The sequence below is a fragment of the Eucyclogobius newberryi genome, unplaced genomic scaffold (assembly GCF_026437365.1).
Source record: "Eucyclogobius newberryi isolate DKJ021-1_F unplaced genomic scaffold, fEucNew1.0.hap1 SCAF_7, whole genome shotgun sequence".
Taxonomy (NCBI): Eukaryota; Metazoa; Chordata; class Actinopteri; order Gobiiformes; family Gobiidae; genus Eucyclogobius; species Eucyclogobius newberryi.
Window position 1 is genome coordinate 2,912,053 of NW_027316389.1, and position 23,864 is coordinate 2,935,916.

Genomic DNA, 23,864 nt, shown 5'->3' on the forward strand with positions numbered 1-23,864 from the left:
GGGCCTCTCAGAGGATGCTCCTGCAGGCGGGGCCCCTCAGGGGAAGCTCCTGGCCCCTCAGGGGAAGCTCCTGCAGGCGGGGCCTCTCAGAGGATGCTCCTGCAGGCGGGGCCCCTCAGGGGAAGCTCCTGCAGGCGGGGCCCCTCAGGGGAAGCTCCTGGCCCCTCAGAGGATGCTCCTGCAGGCGGGGCCCCTCAGAGGAAGCTCCTGCTCTTGTTGCGGAGACGAATGTCCAACGTAAACTAGCTTCACCGCGGTCATCATCAAACAGTCGGAGATGGAAATCAGAAGAATCTGGAACAGAGAGAGAAATCTGAGCAAAACATTCATTTTAATAGTTTCAATCCTTTAACTTGGACTTAAACAAGAGTCCATTTTTCAACATCTTTTTGTTTGTGGCGGTAAATGCAGCCGCCATTAAAAGTAACAAGAGCCTCAGGTTTTCTGATTGGCTGCGTGTGCATCAGGAGGCGTGGCACTATAAACCAGCCTTAGGCACACTCACTTCATGAGCTTAGAACAAGAACAAACTTCATATAAGACATTTCATTCCTCATAAGAAGTTCTGCTGCCTAAGCCCCGCCCCCTTTGAACTCAAACAGGTGTTGCTATGGTGTTGCTATGGACATTGGCTGCAGTTCAGTGGGAGCAGTTTTGACAGCAGCAGAATGAACAAAAGGACTTTGGCTGAAAGAACAAACTTTGGGGGCGGGGCTACAAACTATAAACCCGCCTGCTGCTTGTGCGGAGGGCGTGGCTCCTGTACCTGCGCTCTCAGGTGTGCGTCTGCCGTGCGTCAGTGTGCGTCGGTGACATGGAGCTGCCGCGCGTGCTGCTGCTGACCGTGTGCGTGAGCGCGTGCGTGGCTGGGGGTCTGTGCGCGTGGGGCGCGTGGGCGGGGCTCGTGGCTGTGGCGGCTTTGATGTGCGGTGCGCTGGGGACACGCGCGTGGAGCGGAGAAGAGACGCTGCTTTCATCGACGAGAAGTGCGCTCATCACAGGTCAGACACGCCCCTTTACACGCTTTACACACACAATGTACACGCACTGTACACACTGTACACACTTTACACACACTTTACACACACTTTACACACACTTTACACACTACACACACTTTACACACTGTACACACACTGTACACACACTGTACACACACTGTACACACTTTACACACTGTACACGCACTGTACACACACTGTACACACACTGTACACACTGTACACACTTTACACACACTTTACACACTACACACACTTTACACACTACACACACTTTACACACTGTACACACACTGTACACACACTGTACACACACTACACACTTTACACACTGTACACGCACTGTACACACACTTTACACACTACACACACTTTACACACACTTTACACACTACACACACTTTACACACACTTTACACACTGTACACACACTTTACACACTTTACACACTGTACACACACTGTACACACACTGTACACACACTGTACACACACTGTACACACACTTTACACACTGTACACACACTTTACACACTGTACACACACTGTACACACACTGTACACACACTGTACACACACTGTACACACACAGTACACACACTTTACACACACTTTACACACACTTTGCACACTACACACACTTTACACACACTTTACACACTGTACACACTGTACACACACTGCTTCAGTTGGACCACTTTAAATATGGGTTTAGTCCCTGATCCTGATTTCTGGAGAGCCCGTCCTGAACGGCCCAGGCCCCTCGGTGCAGGGTCTGGAGCGCTGGCCCTTGCTTTTCAATCAGTGTTTGTCTTCCAAACATTTTATTTATGACTTTTTAAGTAAACCAAAGATTTGAAGAACATTTTGACAGTTTTATATGATGCAGACGCTGACACGTGACGAGTCGGCGACACGTGACTGTAGTCACATCACACAGATGGGAAAACAAAATGCGAGTCAGGCCCAATCTGAGAAATGTGATTCATATGTGAGAAGATGAGGCCCAGTCACTGACACTCGTCTGAAGCTAACTGTGATAATGTCAGATCCTTATGCCACAAATCACTCTTAATTCATCATTTTATTTCTTCTTATAATCTTGATTTTATGTTTTTAACTGAAACATGGCTTGACAAAAACACAGGAAATGTAGTTCTGATAGAATCTGCTCCACCCAACTTTCAATCTGAAACACAAAAACAAAAAAGGGGGCGGAGTATGTGCTGTCTTTAGAGATGAAATAATGACCCACAGTTTGTTCTTTTGTGGTCTTTTCATCATGTGAGTTTGTCTCCTTTAAAATGGAGCTAAAACAGTCTCATTCTCTTCATTGTTTTACACAAACCTCTCCAGCACTGACAACGTTTAGTGATGGTTTTACAGAGATGCTTTCAGTCGTATGCACAGACTGGGCTGGTGCCAGAGTCAGGACTAAACATGGAGTGGCCTCCTGCTGGTGCCAGAGTCAGGACAAAACATGGAGTGGCCTCCTGCTGGTGCCAGAGTCAGGACTAAACATGGACCGGCCTCCTGCTGGTGCCAGAGTCAGGACTAAACATGGACCGGCCTCCTGCTGGTGCCAGAGTCAGGACTAAACATGGAGCGGCCTCCTGCTGGTGCCAGAGTCAGGACAAAACATGGACCGGCCTCCTGCTGGTGCCAGAGTCAGGACTAAACATGGACCGGCCTCCTGCTGGTGCCAGAGTCAGGACTAAACATGGACCGGCCTCCTGCTGGTGCCAGAGTCAGGACTAAACATGGAGCGGCCTCCTGCTGGTGCCAGAGTCAGGACAAAACATGGAGTGGCCTCCTGCTGGTGCCAGAGTCAGGACAAAACATGGACCGGCCTCCTGCTGGTGCCAGAGTCAGGACAAAACATGGAGTGGCCTCCTGCTGGTGCCAGAGTCAGGACAAAACATGGAGTGGCCTCCTGCTGGTGCCAGAGTCAGGACTAAACATGGAGTGGCCTCCTGCTGGTGCCAGAGTCAGGACAAAACATGGAGTGGCCTCCTGCTGGTGCCAGAGTCAGGACTAAACATGGAGTGGCCTCCTGCTGGTGCCAGAGTCAGGACAAAACATGGAGTGGCCTCCTGCTGGTGCCAGAGTCAGGACAAAACATGGACCGGCCTCCTGCTGGTGCCAGAGTCAGGACAAAACATGGAGTGGCCTCCTGCTGGTGCCAGAGTCAGGACAAAACATGGAGTGGCCTCCTGCTGGTGCCAGAGTCAGGACTAAACATGGAGTGGCCTCCTGCTGGTGCCAGAGTCAGGACAAAACATGGAGTGGCCTCCTGCTGGTGCCAGAGTCAGGACAAAACATGGAGTGGCCTCCTGCTGGTGCCAGAGTCAGGACAAAACATGGACCGGCCTCCTGCTGGTGCCAGAGTCAGGACTAAACATGGACCGGCCTCTTGCTGGTGCCAGAGTCAGGACTAAACATGGAGTGGCCTCCTGCTGGTGCCAGAGTCAGGACTAAACATGGACCGGCCTCCTGCTGGTGCCAGAGTCAGGACTAAACATGGACCGGCCTCCTGCTGGTGCCAGAGTCAGGACTAAACATGGACCGGCCTCCTGCTGGTGCCAGAGTCAGGACTAAACATGGAGCGGCCTCCTGCTGGTGCCAGAGTCAGGACAAAACATGGACCGGCCTCCTGCTGGTGCCAGAGTCAGGACTAAACATGGACCGGCCTCCTGCTGGTGCCAGAGTCAGGACTAAACATGGACCGGCCTCCTGCTGGTGCCAGAGTCAGGACAAAACATGGAGTGGCCTCCTGCTGGTGCCAGAGTCAGGACTAAACATGGAGTGGCCTCCTGCTGGTGCCAGAGTCAGGACAAAACATGGAGTGGCCTCCTGCTGGTGCCAGAGTCAGGACTAAACATGGAGTGGCCTCCTGCTGGTGCCAGAGTCAGGACAAAACATGGAGTGGCCTCCTGCTGGTGCCAGAGTCAGGACAAAACATGGAGTGGCCTCCTGCTGGTGCCAGAGTCAGGACAAAACATGGAGTGGCCTCCTGCTGGTGCCAGAGTCAGGACAAAACATGGACCGGCCTCCTGCTGGTGCCAGAGTCAGGACTAAACATGGACCGGCCTCTTGCTGGTGCCAGAGTCAGGACTAAACATGGAGTGGCCTCCTGCTGGTGCCAGAGTCAGGACTAAACATGGACCGGCCTCCTGCTGGTGCCAGAGTCAGGACTAAACATGGACCGGCCTCCTGCTGGTGCCAGAGTCAGGACTAAACATGGACCGGCCTCCTGCTGGTGCCAGAGTCAGGACTAAACATGGAGCGGCCTCCTGCTGGTGCCAGAGTCAGGACTAAACATGGACCGGCCTCCTGCTGGTGCCAGAGTCAGGACTAAACATGGACCGGTCTCCTGCTGGTGCCAGAGTCAGGACAAAACATGGACCGGCCTCCTGCTGGTGCCAGAGTCAGGACTAAACATGGACCGGCCTCCTGCTGGTGCCAGAGTCAGGACTAAACATGGACCGGCCTCCTGCTGGTGCCAGAGTCAGGACTAAACATGGAGCGGCCTCCTGCTGGTGCCAGAGTCAGGACAAAACATGGACCGGCCTCCTGCTGGTGCCAGAGTCGGGACTAAACATGGACCGGCCTCCTGCTGGTGCCAGAGTCAGGACTAAACATGGACAGGCCTCCTGCTGGTGCCAGAGTCAGGACTAAACATGGAGCGGCCTCCTGCTGGTGCCAGAGTCAGGACAAAACATGGACCGGCCTCCTGCTGGTGCCAGAGTCAGGACTAAACATGGACCGGCCTCCTGCTGGTGCCAGAGTCAGGACTAAACATGGACCGGCCTCCTGCTGGTGCCAGAGTCAGGACTAAACATGGACCGGCCTCCTGCTGGTGCCAGAGTCAGGACAAAACATGGAGTGGCCTCCTGCTGGTGCCAGAGTCAGGACAAAACATGGACCGGCCTCCTGCTGGTGCCAGAGTCAGGACTAAACATGGACCGGCCTCCTGCTGGTGCCAGAGTCAGGACAAAACATGGAGTGGCCTCCTGCTGGTGCCAGAGTCAGGACAAAACATGGACCGGCCTCCTGCTGGTGCCAGAGTCAGGACTAAACATGGACCGGCCTCCTGCTGGTGCCAGAGTCAGGACTAAACATGGACCGGCCTCCTGCTGGTGCCAGAGTCAGGACTAAACATGGAGCGGCCTCCTGCTGGTGCCAGAGTCAGGACTAAACATGGACCGGCCTCTTGCTGGTGCCAGAGTCAGGACTAAACATGGAGTGGCCTCCTGCTGGTGCCAGAGTCAGGACTAAACATGGACCGGCCTCCTGCTGGTGCCAGAGTCAGGACTAAACATGGACCGGCCTCCTGCTGGTGCCAGAGTCAGGACTAAACATGGACCGGCCTCCTGCTGGTGCCAGAGTCAGGACTAAACATGGAGCGGCCTCCTGCTGGTGCCAGAGTCAGGACTAAACATGGACCGGCCTCCTGCTGGTGCCAGAGTCAGGACTAAACATGGACCGGCCTCCTGCTGGTGCCAGAGTCAGGACAAAACATGGACCGGCCTCCTGCTGGTGCCAGAGTCAGGACTAAACATGGACCGGCCTCCTGCTGGTGCCAGAGTCAGGACTAAACATGGACCGGCCTCCTGCTGGTGCCAGAGTCAGGACTAAACATGGAGCGGCCTCCTGCTGGTGCCAGAGTCAGGACAAAACATGGACCGGCCTCCTGCTGGTGCCAGAGTCAGGACTAAACATGGACCGGCCTCCTGCTGGTGCCAGAGTCAGGACTAAACATGGACAGGCCTCCTGCTGGTGCCAGAGTCAGGACTAAACATGGACAGGCCTCCTGCTGGTGCCAGAGTCAGGACTAAACATGGAGCGGCCTCCTGCTGGTGCCAGAGTCAGGACAAAACATGGACCGGCCTCCTGCTGGTGCCAGAGTCAGGACTAAACATGGACCGGCCTCCTGCTGGTGCCAGAGTCAGGACTAAACATGGACCGGCCTCCTGCTGGTGCCAGAGTCAGGACAAAACATGGAGTGGCCTCCTGCTGGTGCCAGAGTCAGGACAAAACATGGACCGGCCTCCTGCTGGTGCCAGAGTCAGGACTAAACATGGACCGGCCTCCTGCTGGTGCCAGAGTCAGGACAAAACATGGAGTGGCCTCCTGCTGGTGCCAGAGTCAGGACAAAACATGGACCGGCCTCCTGCTGGTGCCAGAGTCAGGACTAAACATGGACCGGCCTCCTGCTGGTGCCAGAGTCAGGACTAAACATGGACCGGCCTCCTGCTGGTGCCAGAGTCAGGACTAAACATGGAGCGGCCTCCTGCTGGTGCCAGAGTCAGGACTAAACATGGACCGGCCTCCTGCTGGTGCCAGAGTCAGGACTAAACATGGACCGGCCTCCTGCTGGTGCCAGAGTCAGGACAAAACATGGAGTGGCCTCCTGCTGGTGCCAGAGTCAGGACAAAACATGGACCGGCCTCCTGCTGGTGCCAGAGTCAGGACTAAACATGGACCGGCCTCCTGCTGGTGCCAGAGTCAGGACAAAACATGGAGTGGCCTCCTGCTGGTGCCAGAGTCAGGACAAAACATGGACCGGCCTCCTGCTGGTGCCAGAGTCAGGACTAAACATGGACCGGCCTCCTGCTGGTGCCAGAGTCAGGACTAAACATGGACCGGCCTCCTGCTGGTGCCAGAGTCAGGACTAAACATGGACCGGCCTCCTGCTGGTGCCAGAGTCAGGACTAAACATGGAGCGGCCTCCTGCTGGTGCCAGAGTCAGGACTAAACATGGACCGGCCTCCTGCTGGTGCCAGAGTCAGGACTAAACATGGACCGGCCTCCTGCTGGTGCCAGAGTCAGGACTAAACATGGACCGGCCTCCTGCTGGTGCCAGAGTCATGCCTAAACATGGACCGGCCTCCTGCTGGTGCCAGAGTCATGCCTAAACATGGAGCGGCCTCCTGCTGGTGCCAGAGTCAGGACTAAACATGGAGCGGCCTCCTGCTGGTGCCAGAGTCAGGACTAAACAATGGACCGGCCTCCTGCTGGTGCCAGAGTCAGGAATAAACAATGGACCGGCCTCCTGCTGGTGCCAGAGTCAGGACTAAACATGGACCGGCCTCCTGCTGGTGCCAGAGTCAGGACTAAACATGGACCGGCCTCCTGCTTGTGCCAGAGTCAGGCCTAAACATGGACCGGCCTCCTGCTGGTGCCAGAGTCATGCCTAAACATGGAGCGGCCTCCTGCTGGTGCCAGAGTCAGGACTAAACATGGAGCGGCCTCCTGCTGGTGCCAGAGTCAGGACTAAACAATGGACCGGCCTCCTGCTGGTGCCAGAGTCAGGACTAAACAATGGACCGGCCTCCTGCTGGTGCCAGAGTCAGGACTAAACAATGGACCGGCCTCCTGCTGGTACCAGAGTCAGGACTAAACATGGACCGGCCTCCTGCTGGTGCCAGAGTCAGGACTAAACAATGGACCGGCCTCCTGCTGGTGCCAGAGTCAGGACTAAACATGGAGCGGCCTCCTGCTGGTGCCAGAGTCAGGACTAAACAATGGACCGGCCTCCTGCTGGTGCCAGAGTCAGGACTAAACAATGGACCGGCCTCCTGCTGGTGCCAGAGTCAGGACTAAACAATGGACCGGCCTCCTGCTGGTACCAGAGTCAGGACTAAACATGGACCGGCCTCCTGCTGGTGCCAGAGTCAGGACTAAACAATGGACCGGCCTCCTGCTGGTGCCAGAGTCAGGACTAAACATGGAGCGGCCTCCTGCTGGTGCCAGAGTCAGGACTAAACATGGAGCGGCCTCCTGCTGGTGCCAGAGTCAGGACTAAACATGGACCGGCCTCCTGCTGGTGCCAGAGTCAGGACCAAACAATGGACCGGCCTCCTGCTGGTGCCAGAGTCAGGACTAAACATGGACCGGCCTCCTGCTGGTGCCAGAGTCAGGACTAAACATGGAGCGGCCTCCTGCTGGTGCCAGAGTCAGGACTAAACATGGACCGGCCTCCTGCTGGTGCCAGAGTCAGGACTAAACATGGACCGGCCTCCTGCTGGTGCCAGAGTCATGCCTAAACATGGACCGGCCTCCTGCTGGTGCCAGAGTCATGCCTAAACATGGACCGGCCTCCTGCTGGTGCCAGAGTCATGCCTAAACATGGACCGGCCTCCTGCTGGTGCCAGAGTCATGCCTAAACATGGACCGGCCTCCTGCTGGTGCCAGAGTCATGCCTAAACAATGGACCGGCCTCCTGCTGGTGCCAGAGTCATGCCTAAACAATGGACCGGCCTCCTGCTGGTGCCAGAGTCAGGACTAAACATGGACCGGCCTCCTGCTGGTGCCAGAGTCATGCCTAAACATGGACCGGCCTCCTGCTGGTGCCAGAGTCATGCCTAAACATGGACCGGCCTCCTGCTGGTGCCAGAGTCAGGACTAAACACAGACCGGCCTCCTGCTGGTGCCAGAGTCAGGACTAAACATGGACCGGCCTCCTGCTGGTGCCCAGAGTCATGCCTAAACATGGACCGGCCTCCTGCTGGTGCCAGAGTCATGCCTAAACATGGACCGGCCTCCTGCTGGTGCCAGAGTCATGCCTAAACATGGACCGGCCTCCTGCTGGTGCCAGAGTCAGGACTAAACATGGACCGGCCTCCTGCTGGTGCCAGAGTCAGGACTAAACATGGACCGGCCTCCTGCTGGTGCCAGAGTCAGGACTAAACATGGACCGGCCTCCTGCTGGTGCCAGAGTCAGGACTAAACATGGAGCGGCCTCCTGCTGGTGCCAGAGTCAGGACTAAACATGGACCGGCCTCCTGCTGGTGCCAGAGTCAGGACTAAACATGGAGCGGCCTCCTGCTGGTGCCAGAGTCAGGACTAAACATGGACCGGCCTCCTGCTGGTTTTACTCTGACAATGTTGAGGCTTCAGTGACAGACTAAACGCACATCTATGCTGGACCATGAGTGTCGCCCCCTGCAGGACACTCTGTCCCCTGCAGGAAACTCTGTCCACCCTGGAGAACAGCTTCAGTGACTGATCCACCCTCGCTGTGTGAAGGAGACGTTTCACAGTCCTTCTGCTGCTGTCACACTCTACAACAAACACTGTCACACCCATGTGCAATACTGTCATACCCATGTGCAATACTGTCATATGCAAATCTGTCATACCCATGTGCAATACTGACTTATCCATGTGCAATACTGTCATACCCATGTGCAATACTCTCATACCCATATGCAATACTCTCATATGCAATACTGTCATACTGCACATACCCATGTGCAATACTGTCATACCCATGTGCAATACTGACATACCCATGTGCAATACTGTCATACCCACGTGCAATACTATCATACCCATGTGCAATACTCTCATGTGCAATACTGTCATATCCATGTGCAATACTGTCATGTGCAATACTGTCATATCCATGTGCAATACTGTCATATCCATGTGCAATACTGTCATATCCATGTGCAATACTGTCATACCCATGTGCAATACTGTCATATCCATGTGCAATACTGTCATATGCAATACTGTCATACCCATGTGCAATACTGTCATACCCATGTGCAATACTGTCATATCCATGTGCAATACTGTCATACCCATGTGCAATACTGTCATACCCATGTGCAATACTGTCATACCCATGTGCAATACTGTCATACCCATGTGCAATACTGTCATACCCATGTGCAATACTGTCATATCCATGTGCAATACTGTCATATCCATGTGCAATACTGTCATACCCATGTGCAATACTGACATACCCATGTGCAATACTGACATACCCATGTGCAATACTCTCATGTGCAATACTGTCATACCCATGTGCAATACTGACATACCCATGTGCAATACTCTCATGTGCAATACTGTCATACCCACCTGCAATACTGTCATACCCATGTGCAATACTCTCATGTGCAATACTGTTATACTCTAGAGGGTCCGCTCCTCCTGCTCTTCTCCTGCTCTTCTCCTCCTCCTCTCCTCCTGCTCTTCTCCTCCTCCTCCTCTTCTCCTGCTCTTCTCCTGCTCTTCTCCTCCTCCTCTTCTCCTCCTGCTCTTCTCCTCCTCCTCCTCTTCTCCTCCTGCTCTTCTCCTGCTCTTCTCCTCCTCCTCTCCTCCTGCTCTTCTCCTCCTCCTCCTCTCCTCCTGCTCTTCTCCTCCTCCTCTTCTCCTCCTCCTCTTCTCCTCCTGCTCTCCTCCTCCTCTTCTCCTCCTGCTCTCCTCCTCCTCTTCTCCTCCTGCTCTCCTCCTCCTCTTCTCCTCCTGCTCTCCTCCTGCTCTTCTCCCCCTGCTCTTCTCCTCCTGCTCTGCTCCTCCTGCTCTGCTCCTCCTCCTCTGTCCTGCTCTGACTCTGGAGCACAGGGAGCGCTGGAATTATAATAATTATAATGATTATAATAATTGTTATTGTTGTTTTACAATTATATAATTGTAGTGTGAATCTCACTCCTTTAATGACTTTGTTAAAGATTATGAAAACCAACCAGACAGTAAATACAAACACTATTTACTGTCGGTGTAATCCCAGAGTAATCCCAGAGTAATCCCCTGGTTAAATCCTAGTTTAGACCTGGTTTATTCCAAGTTTAGACCTGGTTTAGTCCTAGTTTAGACCTGGTTTATTCCAAGTTTAGACCTGGTTTAGTCCTAGTTTAGACCTGGTTTATTCCAAGTTTAGACCTGGTTTAGTCCTAGTTTAGACCTGGTTTATTCCAAGTTTAGACCTGGTTTAGTCCTAGTTTAGACCTGGTTTATTCCAAGTTTAGACCTGGTTTAGTCCTAGTTTAGACCTGGTTTATTCCAAGTTTAGACCTGGTTTAGTCCTAGTTTAGACCTGGTTTATTCCAAGTTTAGACCTGGTTTAGTCCTAGTTTAGACCTGGTTTATTCCAAGTTTAGACCTGGTTTAGTCCTAGTTTAGACCTGGTTTATTCCAAGTTTAGACCTGGTTTAGTCCTAGTTTAGACCTGGTTTATTCCAAGTTTAGACCTGGTTTAGTCCTAGTTTAGACCTGGTTTAGACCTGGTTTAGACCTAGTTTTGACCTGTTGACACATGTTTAAATTCTTACTGTTGAATCACACCTGATTTTGATCAACAGCAAAAACTGCCTTTTGTTCTGTTCTGTCGTTCCATCGTTCCGTCGTTCTTTTGTTCTGTTATTCTGTCGTTCTTTTGTTCTGTTGTTCTGTCGTTCCGTCGTTCTTTTGTTCTGTCGTTCTGTCGTTCCGTCGTTCTTTTGTTCTGTCGTTCCGTCGTTCTTTTGTTCTGTCGTTCTGTCGTTCCATCGTTCTTTTGTTCTGTCGTTCCGTCGATCCATCGTTCTCTCTTTCCATCGTTCTTTTGTTCTGTCGTTCCGTCGATCCATCGTTCTCTCTTTCCGTCGTTCTGTTGTTCTGTCGTTCCGTCGATCCATCGTTCTCTCTTTCCGTCGTTCTGTTGTTCTGTGGTTCCGTCGTTCTTTTGTTCTGTTGTTCTTTCGTTCCGTCGTTCTTTTGTTCTGTTATTCTGTCGTTCTGTCGTTCTTTTGTTCTGTTGTTCTGTCGTTCCGTCGTTCTTTTGTTCTGTCGTTCCGTCGTTCTTTTGTTCTGTCGTTCTCTTGTTCTTTTGTTCTGTTGTTCTGTCGTTCCGTCATTCTTTTGTTATGTTATTCTGTCGTTCCGTCGATCCGTCGTTCTCTCTTTCCATCATTGTTTTGTTCTGTGGTTCCGTCGTTCTGTTGTTCTTTCGTTCTGTCGTTCTCTCGTTCCGTCGTTCTTTTGTTCTGTCGTTTCGTCGTTCTTTTGTTCATTTGTTCTGTCGTTCTTTTGTTCTGTCGTTCCGTCGTTCTGTTGTTCTGCCGTTCGGTGGATCCTTCGTTCTCTCGTTCCGTCGTTCTTTTGTTCCGTCGTTCTTTCGTTCCGTCGATCCGTCGTTCTGTTGTTCAGTTGTTCTTTTGTTCTGTCGTTCTTTTGTTCTGTCGTTCCGTCATTCTTTTGTTCTGTTGTTCTTCTGTTTTGTCGATCCGTCTTTTTCTCTTTCCGTCGTTCTTTTGTTCTGTGGTTCCGTCGTTCTGTCGTTCTTTCGTTCTGTCGTTCCGTCGATCCATCGTTCTCTCTTTCCGTCGTTCTTTTGTTCTGTCGTTCCGTCGATCCATCGTTCTCTCTTTCCGTCGTTCTGTTGTTCTGTGGTTCCGTCGTTCTTTTGTTCCGTCGTTCTTTCGTTCCGTCGATCCGTCGTTCTGTTGTTCTTTTGTTCTGTCGTTCCGTCGTTCTCTTGTTCTTTTGTTCTGTTGTTCCGTCGTTCTTTTGTTCTGTCGTTCTTTTGTTCTGTCGTTCCGTCATTCTTTTGTTCTGTGGTTCCGTTGTTCTGTCGTTCTTTTGTTCTGTCGTTCCGTCGATCCATCGTTCTCTCTTTCCATCGTTCTTTTGTTCTGTCATTCCGTCGATCCATCGTTCTCTCTTTCCGTCGTTCTTTTGTTCTGTCGTTCCGTCGATCCATCGTTCTCTCTTTCCGTCGTTCTGTTGTTCTGTCGTTCCGTCGATCCATCGTTCTCTCTTTCCGTCGTTCTGTTGTTCTGTGGTTCCGTCGTTCTTTTGTTCCGTCAATCTGTCGTTATGCCGCTTCGTCGTTCTTTTGTTCTGTTATTCTGTCGTTCTGTCGTTCTTTTGTTCTGTTGTTCTGTCGTTCTTTTGTTCTGTCGTTCCGTCGTTCTTTTGTTCTGTCGTTCTCTTGTTCTTTTGTTCTGTTGTTCTGTCGTTCCGTCATTCTTTTGTTATGTTATTCTGTCGTTCCGTCGATCCGTCGTTCTCTCTTTCCATCATTGTTTTGTTCTGTGGTTCCGTCGTTCTGTTGTTCTTTCGTTCTGTTGTTCTCTCGTTCCGTCGTTCTTTTGTTCTGTCGTTTCGTCGTTCTTTTGTTCATTTGTTCTGTCGTTCTTTTGTTCTGTCGTTCCGTCGTTCTTTTGTTCTGTTGTTCTGCCGTTCGGTGGATCCTTCGTTCTCTCGTTCCGTCGTTCTTTTGTTCCGTCGTTCTTTCGTTCCGTCGATCCGTCATTCTTTTGTTCTGTTGTTCTTCTGTTTTGTCGATCCGTCTTTTTCTCTTTCCGTCGTTCTTTTGTTCTGTGGTTCCGTCGATCCATCGTTCTCTCTTTCCATCGTTCTTTTGTTCTGTGGTTCCGTCGTTCTGTCGTTCTCTCTTTCCGTCGTTCTGTTGTTCTGTCGTTCCGTCGATCCATCGTTCTCTCTTTCCGTCGTTCTGTTGTTCTGTCGTTCCGTCGATCCATCGTTCTCTCTTTCCGTCGTTCTGTTGTTCTGTGGTTCCGTCGTTCTTTTGTTCCGTCAATCTGTCGTTATGCCGCTTCGTCGTTCTTTTGTTCTGTTGTTCTTTCGTTCCGTCGTTCTTTTGTTCTGTTATTCTGTCGTTCTGTCGTTCTTTTGTTCTGTTGTTCTGTCGTTCTTTTGTTCTGTCGTTCCGTCGTTCTTTTGTTCTGTCGTTCTCTTGTTCTTTTGTTCTGTTGTTCTGTCGTTCCGTCATTCTTTTGTTATGTTATTCTGTCGTTCCGTCGATCCGTCGTTCTCTCTTTCCATCATTGTTTTGTTCTGTGGTTCCGTCGTTCTGTTGTTCTTTCGTTCTGTCGTTCTCTCGTTCCGTCGTTCTTTTGTTCTGTCGTTTCGTCGTTCTTTTGTTCATTTGTTCTGTCGTTCTTTTGTTCTGTCGTTCCGTCGTTCTTTTGTTCTGTTGTTCTGCCGTTCGGTGGATCCTTCGTTCTCTCGTTCCGTCGTTCTTTTGTTCCGTCGTTCTTTCGTTCCGTCGATCCGTCATTCTTTTGTTCTGTTGTTCTTCTGTTTTGTCGATCCGTCTTTTTCTCTTTCCGTCGTTCTTTTGTTCTGTGGTTCCGTCGTTCTGTCGTTCTCTCTTTCCGTCGTTCTTTTGTTCTGTCGTTCCGTCGATCCATCGTTCTCTCTTTCCGTCGTTCTGTTGTTCTGTGGTTCCGTCGTTCTTTTGTTCCGTCAATCTGTCGTTATGCCGCTTCGTCGTTCTTTTGTTCTGTTGTTCTTTCGTTCCGTCGTTCTTTTGTTCTGTTATTCTGTCGTTCTGTCGTTCTTTTGTTCTGTTGTTCTGTCGTTCCGTCGTTCTTTTGTTCTGTCGTTCCGTCGTTCTTTTGTTCTGTCGTTCTCTTGTTCTTTTGTTCTGTTGTTCTGTCGTTCCGTCATTCTTTTGTTCTGTTATTCTGTCGTTCCGTCGATCCGTCGTTCTCTCTTTCCATCATTGTTTTGTTCTGTGGTTCCGTCGTTCTGTTGTTCTTTCGTTCTGTCGTTCTCTCGTTCCGTCGTTCTTTTGTTCTGTCGTTTCGTCGTTCTTTTGTTCATTTGTTCTGTCGTTCTTTTGTTCTGTCGTTCCGTCGTTCTGTTGTTCTGCCGTTCGGTGGATCCTTCGTTCTCTCGTTCCGTCGTTCTTTTGTTCCGTCGTTCTTTCGTTCCGTCGATCCGTCGTTCTGTTGTTCAGTTGTTCTTTTGTTCTGTCGTTCTTTTGTTCTGTCGTTCCGTCATTCTTTTGTTCTGTTGTTCTTCTGTTTTGTCGATCCGTCTTTTTCTCTTTCCGTCGTTCTTTTGTTCTGTGGTTCCGTCGTTCTGTCGTTCTGTCGTTCTTTCGTTCTGTCGTTCCGTCGATCCATCGTTCTCTCTTTCCGTCGTTCTTTTGTTCTGTCGTTCCGTCGATCCATCGTTCTCTCTTTCCGTCGTTCTGTTGTTCTGTGGTTCCGTCGTTCTTTTGTTCCGTCGTTCTTTCGTTCCGTCGATCCGTCGTTCTGTTGTTCTTTTGTTCTGTCGTTCCGTCGTTCTCTTGTTCTTTTGTTCTGTTGTTCCGTCGTTCTTTTGTTCTGTCGTTCTTTTGTTCTGTCGTTCTTTTGTTCTGTCGTTCCGTCATTCTTTTGTTCTGTGGTTCCGTTGTTCTGTCGTTCTTTTGTTCTGTCGTTCCGTCGATCCATCGTTCTCTCTTTCCATCGTTCTTTTGTTCTGTCATTCCGTCGATCCATCGTTCTCTCTTTCCGTCGTTCTTTTGTTCTGTCGTTCCGTCGATCCATCGTTCTCTCTTTCCGTCGTTCTGTTGTTCTGTCGTTCCGTCGATCCATCGTTCTCTCTTTCCGTCGTTCTGTTGTTCTGTGGTTCCGTCGTTCTTTTGTTCCGTCAATCTGTCGTTATGTCGCTTCGTCGTTCTTTTGTTCTGTTATTCTGTCGTTCTGTCGTTCTTTTGTTCTGTTGTTCTGTCGTTCTTTTGTTCTGTCGTTCCGTCGTTCTTTTGTTCTGTCGTTCTCTTGTTCTTTTGTTCTGTTGTTCTGTCGTTCCGTCATTCTTTTGTTATGTTATTCTGTCGTTCCGTCGATCCGTCGTTCTCTCTTTCCATCATTGTTTTGTTCTGTGGTTCCGTCGTTCTGTTGTTCTTTCGTTCTGTCGTTCTCTCGTTCCGTCGTTCTTTTGTTCTGTCGTTTCGTCGTTCTTTTGTTCATTTGTTCTGTCGTTCTTTTGTTCTGTCGTTCCGTCGTTCTTTTGTTCTGTTGTTCTGCCGTTCGGTGGATCCTTCGTTCTCTCGTTCCGTCGTTCTTTTGTTCCGTCGTTCTTTCGTTCCGTCGATCCGTCATTCTTTTGTTCTGTTGTTCTTCTGTTTTGTCGATCCGTCTTTTTCTCTTTCCGTCGTTCTTTTGTTCTGTGGTTCCGTCGTTCTGTCGTTCTCTCTTTCCGTCGTTCTTTTGTTCTGTCGTTCCGTCGATCCATCGTTCTCTCTTTCCGTCGTTCTGTTGTTCTGTGGTTCCGTCGTTCTTTTGTTCCGTCAATCTGTCGTTATGCCGCTTCGTCGTTCTTTTGTTCTGTTGTTCTTTCGTTCCGTCGTTCTTTTGTTCTGTTATTCTGTCGTTCTGTCGTTCTTTTGTTCTGTTGTTCTGTCGTTCCGTCGTTCTTTTGTTCTGTCGTTCCGTCGTTCTTTTGTTCTGTCGTTCTCTTGTTCTTTTGTTCTGTTGTTCTGTCGTTCCGTCATTCTTTTGTTCTGTTATTCTGTCGTTCCGTCGATCCGTCGTTCTCTCTTTCCATCATTGTTTTGTTCTGTGGTTCCGTCGTTCTGTTGTTCTTTCGTTCTGTCGTTCTCTCGTTCCGTCGTTCTTTTGTTCTGTCGTTTCGTCGTTCTTTTGTTCATTTGTTCTGTCGTTCTTTTGTTCTGTCGTTCCGTCGTTCTTTTGTTCTGTTGTTCTGCCGTTCGGTGGATCCTTCGTTCTCTCGTTCCGTCGTTCTTTTGTTCCGTCGTTCTTTCGTTCCGTCGATCCGTCGTTCTGTTGTTCAGTTGTTCTTTTGTTCTGTCGTTCTTTTGTTCTGTCGTTCCGTCATTCTTTTGTTCTGTTGTTCTTCTGTTTTGTCGATCCGTCTTTTTCTCTTTCCGTCGTTCTTTTGTTCTGTGGTTCCGTCGTTCTGTCGTTCTTTCGTTCTGTCGTTCCGTCGATCCATCGTTCTCTCTTTCCGTCGTTCTTTTGTTCTGTCGTTCCGTCGATCCATCGTTCTCTCTTTCCGTCGTTCTGTTGTTCTGTCGTTCCGTCGATCCATCATTCTCTCTTTCCGTCGTTCTGTTGTTCTGTGGTTCCGTCGTTCTTTTGTTCCGTCAATCTGTCGTTATGCCGCTTCGTCGTTCCGTCGTTCTTTTGTTCTGTTGTTCTTTCGTTCCGTCGTTCTTTTGTTCTGTTGTTCCGTCGATCCGTCGTTCTCTCGTTTCGTCGTTCTTTCGTTCCGTCGTTATTTCGTTCCGTTGATCTGTCGTTCTTTGGTTCTGTTGTTCTTTTGTTCTGTTGTTCCGTCGTTCTCTTGTTCTTTTGTTCTGTCGTTCTTTCGTTCTGTCGTTCCGTCGTTCTGTCGTTCTTTCGTTCTCTCTTTCCGTCGTTCTTTTATTCTGTGCTTCCGTCGTTCCGTCGTTCTTTTGTTCTGTTGTTCTTTTATTCTGTGGTTCCATCGTTCTTTTGTTCCGTCGTTCTTTTGTTCTGTTGTTCTGCGGTTCCGTCGTTCTTTTGTTCCGTCGTTCTTTTGTTCTGTTGTTCTGCGGTTCCGTCATTCTTTTGTTCTGTCGTTCTTTTATTCTGTGGTTCCGTCGTTCTTTTGTTCTTTTATTCTGTGGTTCCGTCGTTCTTTTGTTCCGTCATTCTTTTGTTCTGTCGTTCTTTTATTCTGTGGTTCCGTCGTTCTTTTGTTCTTTTATTCTGTGGTTCCGTCGTTTCGTCGTTCTTTTGTTGCCAGGAGAAGGACACTTCAGCGAGGAAACCATCTAGTCTATCAAAACCAACTTCTATGCTGACGATGGACGAAGTGTTGACACAGAAGGTCAAGCAATGCAGCTGGTCTAAGAGGCACGTGAACTCTGCAGTAAAGTCAATCTTAGTTCATCTCAAACTGTTCCAAGGTCTTAGAGTCGCTTCCTAAAGAAGAATGTGCTGGAGCTGCCAAAGATTTAGCATTAGATCAGTTCCAGTTTAGAGCGTTTGTCCTCAGTTGCCTCAGTATTCGATCCGCTTGGATTTGTGTCACTCTTGGTCTTGCTAGGAAAGCAACAAATATGTCGAGATGAACTCAGCTGAGACGACACCTTACCTGACAGTCTTCGACCTCAGTGAGAATCTCGGCCGCTTGACCTGAGGAACCTAGCAGGGGTAAAGATTCAAAGATGCTAAACTCCAACTAATTTCAAGGCCCAGCATTTTGAACTGCATCCTTTCTCTGACGCGTCTGGATATGGTCTGTGGACGTACCTAAAGTCACAACCGATCCACGACTTGAGTTGTCAGCTGCTGAAGTCGCCGTTCGCTAAAAAAGGAACTGGAAGTTAAACTCTCACAAGAAACACACTGGACGGACTCAAAGGTTGTCCTCGGATACTTTGGAAATGAAGCCAGAAGATTCCGTGTGTTTGTCGTAAACAGAGTCTAACGTATCAAACAAAGCACAAAGTCTAGACAATGGAGGCAGACCACGCCCCCAGAGGACTTACAGCTGAACCACTTGTCGCCTCAAACTGGTTTAAAGACCCAGACCTTCCAGAATCACAAATAACTATTGACGTGTACAAAGTGACAATGTTGTTGAGAATAAATTCCAGAAATAAATCACTCTTACAAAATGATACATGATACATATGATGATAAGTGTTTTATTTTAGAACACACATCTTTAATTCTGTCCAATTATAATTCCCTGACCTTGTAAAATACTAACACTATCATTCAAAGCCTTCAGTTGAGTTTTACCCGGTAAATCGTAAAGTTCACATTTATTGGTGATTTTGACTGTGATGTGGAGCATCTTTGTGGCTCTTCTTCTGCAGGTTGTGACTCTGGATTCGGTCACGCTTTGGCACTCCGGCTGAGTGGACGGGGAGTGCAGATTTTTGCTGGCGTCCTGGACATTGATGGCCCCGGAGCCCAAAGCCTGAAAGAACAGGACCCCAAAGGCATCACAGTTTTACACATGGACGTCACCAAACCCGAGCACGTCGCACGGGCCAAAGAGCACATCACAGAACAGCTCGGGGAGAAGGGTAGGTTCAAAGGGTGGTTGTCCTGACTCCTCCTGAAGGGTGGTTGTCCTGACTCCTCCTGAAGGGTGGTTGTCCTGACTCCTCCTGAAGGGTGGTTGTCCTGACTCCTCCTAAAGGGTGGTTGTCCTGACTCCTCCTGAAGGGTGGTTGTCCTGACTCCTCCTAAAGGGTGGTTGTACTGACTCCTCCTGAAGGGTGGTTGTCCTGACTCCTCCTGAAGGGTGGTTGTCCTGACTCCTCCTGAAGGGTGGTTGTCCTGACTCCTCCTAAAGGGTGGTTGTACTGACTCCTCCTGAAGGGTGGTTGTCCTGACTCCTCCTGAAGGGTGGTTGTACTGACTCCTCCTGAAGGGTGGTTGTCCTGTGTAGCGGGGCTCTCCCTCAAAAATATGGCGAAGTCAGATTTCAAGTGCTCAGGTGGATTTATTGTGCCAAACCAAAGTGCAAAAATAGTGTAACAGTGCAAAATATATACAGTGAGCAAAAAGGTCCAAAAATCCAAAAACATATATTTACAGAGTTCCAATTATGAGTTCAACTTTAACTCGTTCTCTCTTTTAACTCTCTCTCTCACACTGTTTCCTTCTCTGTTGTTGGGGACAGACTCCCCCCCCAGCCAAGAGCGGCTCCCTTTATTCCTCACTTGCCCCTCCCACTGAGCAAAATAACTATATAATTCAAATCCCAAATAAATTGACAATAAACTGTTGTGGCCTCTTCCTACAACCTAATACATCATTAATTATATACACATGTTCAAAATAAAGCAATATAAACACATAGAATACCCGGTGTCACATGGTCAGCACCACGGCGCGAACAACGCGCATTTAAACTTCCAGGAAGTCCTGGCTCGGTTTCGACCCAACGCGACGCATCGGCGGAGCGCGGCTTCGTGACAAAACAGGCAACAATTGACGTGTGTATGCTTAGAATGAACCTAACGCGCGCAAGTGTGCACCCTTGGCGGATTAGTGACGGAGGAGTGCGGGGAAAGATGCGTGTGTGGCGTCTGATGCGAATGAATGAAACAGAGGGAAACGCGGGGAGCGGGGAATGTATGAGTGTGTGTTGGAAAGTGCGCGCGGGCATGACGGCCGCGCGGTTGCTCAGCAAATAAGCGCCGACACCAGTTAAAGACGCACTGGCTCCGTCACATCCTGACTCCTCCTGAAGGGTGGTTGTCCTGACTCCTCCTGAAGGGTGGTTGTCCTGACTCCTCCTGAAGGGTGGTTGTCCTGACTCCTCCTAAAGGGTGGTTGTCCTGACTCCTCCTAAAGGGTGGTTGTACTGACTCCTCCTGAAGGGTGTTTGTACTGACTCCTCCTGAAGGGTGGTTGTCCTGACTCCTCCTGAAGGGTGGTTGTCCTGACTCCTCCTGAAGGGTGGTTGTCCTGACTCCTCCTAAATGGTGGTTGTACTGACTCCTCCTGAAGGGTGGTTGTACTGACTCCTCCTGAAGGGTGGTTGTCCTGACTCCTCCTAAAGGGTGGTTGTCCTGACTCCTCCTAAAGGCTGGAGCTCTGTTCACGGTGGAGCACGTCTCCACCCACACGACCAGAACACAGCGTCACTGACCGCCATAAACCTTCACGTGCTCCTGTGGCAGGGTTGTGGGGGCTGGTGAACAACGCCGGACTCCTCTTGTGCCCAGTCGACGCGGAGCTGCAGTCCATTTCCTGTTTCCGGCGGCTGATGGAGGTGAACTTCCTGTCGGCCGTTACCGTGACGCAGGCCTTCCTCCCGCTGATCAGAAGAGCCAAAGGAAGAGTGGTCAACGTGTCCAGTCTGGCAGGTGAGCGGTCGACATCAGAGCGTAGAAGTCTACAACTCTGCTAGATATTGAGTTTGTACCTGAAATCTAAAAAAAGAAACGCCGTAAATGGTAAAAAAAAGCAGATTTATGACGTCGAGCTGCAGCTCCGCCCACATTTATCGCTGACACAGACTTCAAGATCACACACAGTTGAGCTCAAGACCAAAATAATGTGTTTCATTGAAGTGTTGAGTTGGAGTGGCCTTTATCTCCCCCTCCTTTAGCTAGCTAAACTCTGCAGTGGCAAAGAATTACTGTTTGCATTTTCAACCGACAAAAATGAGGCAAAACAGACGGAGAAAACGCCTCCGTCGTTATCAGCGGCTCGTGTTTGTAAAAGTAGCTGGATCCAAGATGTCAGACATTTCATTTACAGCATCGATCTCCACAAACTTTACACCTGAAGCCAGGCGAGGAGTTTCTATTAAGACGTCTTTGTGTGGTTGAGTAGGCCTGTTGTGTGGATGTGTAGGCCTGTTGTGTGGATGTGTAGGCCTGTTGTGTGGATGTGTAGGCCTGTTGTGTGGTTGTGTAGGCCTGTTGTGTGGTTGAGTAGGCCTGTTGTGTGGATGTGTAGGCCTGTTGTGTGGTTGAGTAGGCCTGTTGTGTGGTTGAGTATGCCTGTTGTGTGGTTGTGTAGGCTTGTGATGTGGTTGTGTAGGCCTGTTGTGTGGTTGTGTAGGCCTGTTGTGTGGATGTGTAGGCCTGTTGTGTGGTTGAGTAGGCCTGTTGTGTGGATGTGTAGGCCTGTTGTGTGGTTGAGTATGCCTGTTGTGTGGTTGAGTAGACCTGTTGTGTGGTTGAGTAGACCTGTTGTGTGGTTGAGTATGCCTGTTGTGTGGTTGTGTAGGCTTGTGATGTGGTTGTGTAGGCCTGTTGTGTGGTTGAGTAGGCCTGTTGTGTGGATGTGTAGGCCTGTTGTGTGGTTGAGTAGGCCTGTTGTGTGGATGTGTAGGCCTGTTGTGTGGTTGAGTAGGCCTGTTGTGTGGTTGAGTAGACCTGTTGTGTGGTTGAGTATGCCTGTTGTGTGGTTGTGTAGGCTTGTGATGTGGTTGTGTAGGCCTGTTGTGTGGTTGTGTAGGCCTGTTGTGTGGATGTGTAGGCCTGTTGTGTGGTTGAGTAGGCCTGTTGTGTGGATGTGTAGGCCTGTTGTGTGGTTGAGTATGCCTGTTGTGTGGTTGAGTAGACCTGTTGTGTGGTTGAGTAGACCTGTTGTGTGGTTGAGTATGCCTGTTGTGTGGTTGTGTAGGCTTGTGATGTGGTTGTGTAGGCCTGTTGTGTGGTTGAGTAGACCTGTTGTGTGGTTGAGTATGCCTGTTGTGTGGTTGTGTAGGCTTGTGATGTGGTTGTGTAGGCCTGTTGTGTGGTTGTGTAGGCCTGTTGTGTGGATGTGTAGGCCTGTTGTGTGGTTGAGTAGGCCTGTTGTGTGGATGTGTAGGCCTGTTGTGTGGTTGAGTAGGCCTGTTGTGTGGTTGAGTAGACCTGTTGTGTGGTTGAGTATGCCTGTTGTGTGGTTGTGTAGGCTTGTGATGTGGTTGTGTAGGCCTGTTGTGTGGTTGAGTAGGCCTGTTGTGTGGTTGAGTAGACCTGTTGTGTGGTTGAGTAGACCTGTTGTGTGGTTGAGTATGCCTGTTGTGTGGTTGAGTAGACCTATTGTGTGGTTGTGTAGGCTTGTGATGTGGTTGTGTAGGCCTGTTGTGTGGTTGTGTAGGCCTGTTGTGTGGATGTGTAGGCCTGTTGTGTGGTTGAGTAGGCCTGTTGTGTGGATGTGTAGGCCTGTTGTGTGGTTGAGTAGGCCTGTTGTGTGGTTGAGTAGACCTGTTGTGTGGTTGAGTATGCCTGTTGTGTGGTTGTGTAGGCTTGTGATGTGGTTGTGTAGGCCTGTTGTGTGGTTGAGTAGGCCTGTTGTGTGGTTGAGTAGACCTGTTGTGTGGTTGAGTAGACCTGTTGTGTGGTTGAGTATGCCTGTTGTGTGGTTGAGTAGACCTATTGTGTGGTTGTGTAGGCTTGTGATGTGGTTGTGTAGGCCTGTTGTGTGGTTGTGTAGGTTTGTGATGTGGTTGTGTAGGCCTGTTGTGAGGTTGAGTAGACCTGTTGTGTGGTTGTGTAGGCTTGTGTTGTGTAGACCTGTTGTGTGGGCTTGTGTTGTGGTTGTGTAGGCCTGTTGTGTAGGCTTGTGTTGTGGTTGTGTAGGCCTGTTGTGTAGGCTTGTGTTGTGGTTATGTAGGCCTGTTGTGTAGGCTTGTGTTGTGGTTATGTAGGCCTGTTGTGTAGGCTTGTGTTGTGGTTATGTAGGCCTGTTGTGTAGGCTTGTGTTGTGGTTGTGTTGGCCTGTGATGTGGTTGTGTGGTTGTTTTCAGGATCTGTGCCGATGCGGCGCTTCTCGGCCTACTCGTCGTCTAAAGCTGCTCTGAGCTGCTTCTCTAGAGTCCTCAGACTCGAGATGTTTCAGTGGGGAGTTCATGTGGCTCTGGTTCAGCCTTCAGGCTTCAGGACAAGTATGGAACTGGTCATGCATCTCTACTACTTACTACCTACTACTTAGCACTTAGCACTTAGCACTTAGCACTTAGCACTTACTACTTCTTACTACTCTACTTACTTACTACTCTTAACGACTTACTACTTAGTACTCCTTGCTAGTACTTCCTTCTTCTGACCTATCCTCTCTTCTTCGTGGCAGAGATCTTCGGCAGCCGTGAGGACGTGTGTCGGTACAAACAGGAGCTTCTCGCCCGCACTACGCCCGAGGTTCTGCAGGACTACGGCCTGGACTACATCTCCCAGCTGCCCTCCTCTCTGGCCTTCATGTCCCAGAATTCCGAGCAGGACTTCTCTCCGGTGCTGGAGTGTCTGGAGCACGCGCTGCTGTCGAGCCGGCCCAAGACGCTCTACTGTCCGGGACAAGGAGCCTGGCTCCTCCCCTTCCTCCAGCGACACCTGCCGACCGCCGTGTTCGACCGGCTCATTCTGCGGATCATGAATGACACCTGTCAACCCAGCGCGCTGAACAACTGAATGCCCACCTGAACGCTCGCCTGAACTTCCGCCTGAACGCCTGCCTGAACACCTGCCTGAACGCATGCCTGAACACCTGCCTGAACACCTGCCTGAACGCCTGCCTGAACACCTGCCTGAACGCCTGCCTGAACACCTGCCTGAACGCATGCCTGAACGCTTGCCTGAACACCTGCCTGAACACCTGCCTGAACTTCCACCTGAACACCTGCCTCAACACCTGCCTGAACACCTGCCTGAACTTCCACCTGAACACCCGCCTGAACACCTGCCTGAACGCTCGCCTGAACTTCCACCTGAACACCTGCCTGAACACCTGCCTGAACTTCCACCTGAACATCTGCCTGAACAGGCAGGTGCCTGAACGCCTGCCTGAACACCTGCCTGAACACCTGCCTGAACACTCAAACTACATTTGAAAAGTGTTTTTTGAGACATTTTAAGAGGAAACGACACGTTCAGCAGAACTGACTCTTTTCTTTCAAAGCT

At 50.3% G+C, this 23,864-nt stretch overlaps 1 protein-coding gene across 1 annotated transcript; it reads left to right on the forward strand.

The window, feature by feature from the left end:
* The first annotated feature begins 814 nt into the window (after positions 1 to 814).
* hsd17b2 (hydroxysteroid (17-beta) dehydrogenase 2) lies at positions 815 to 23,461 on the forward strand. The gene is made up of 5 exons (XM_072435571.1): positions 815 to 1,001; positions 18,330 to 18,542; positions 20,151 to 20,336; positions 22,718 to 22,855; positions 23,041 to 23,461. Exons 1-5 carry the CDS (start codon positions 815 to 817, stop codon positions 23,373 to 23,375), a joined length of 1,059 nt encoding a protein of 352 aa, XP_072291672.1. The 3' UTR covers positions 23,376 to 23,461.
* Positions 23,462 to 23,864: the final 403 nt, after the last annotated feature.

Bases quoted from the DNA above. Each gene is read 5' to 3' on its own strand.
- hsd17b2 (XM_072435571.1), top strand. From the start codon at position 815: ATGGAGCTGCCGCGCGTGCTGCTGCTGACCGTGTGCGTGAGCGCGTGC. The intron at 18,543-20,150 runs GTAGGTTCAAAG...CTCCTGTGGCAG, and splicing joins AGAACAGCTCGGGGAGAAGG to GGTTGTGGGGGCTGGTGAAC. The intron at 22,856-23,040 runs GTATGGAACTGG...TCTTCGTGGCAG, and splicing joins GCCTTCAGGCTTCAGGACAA to AGATCTTCGGCAGCCGTGAG.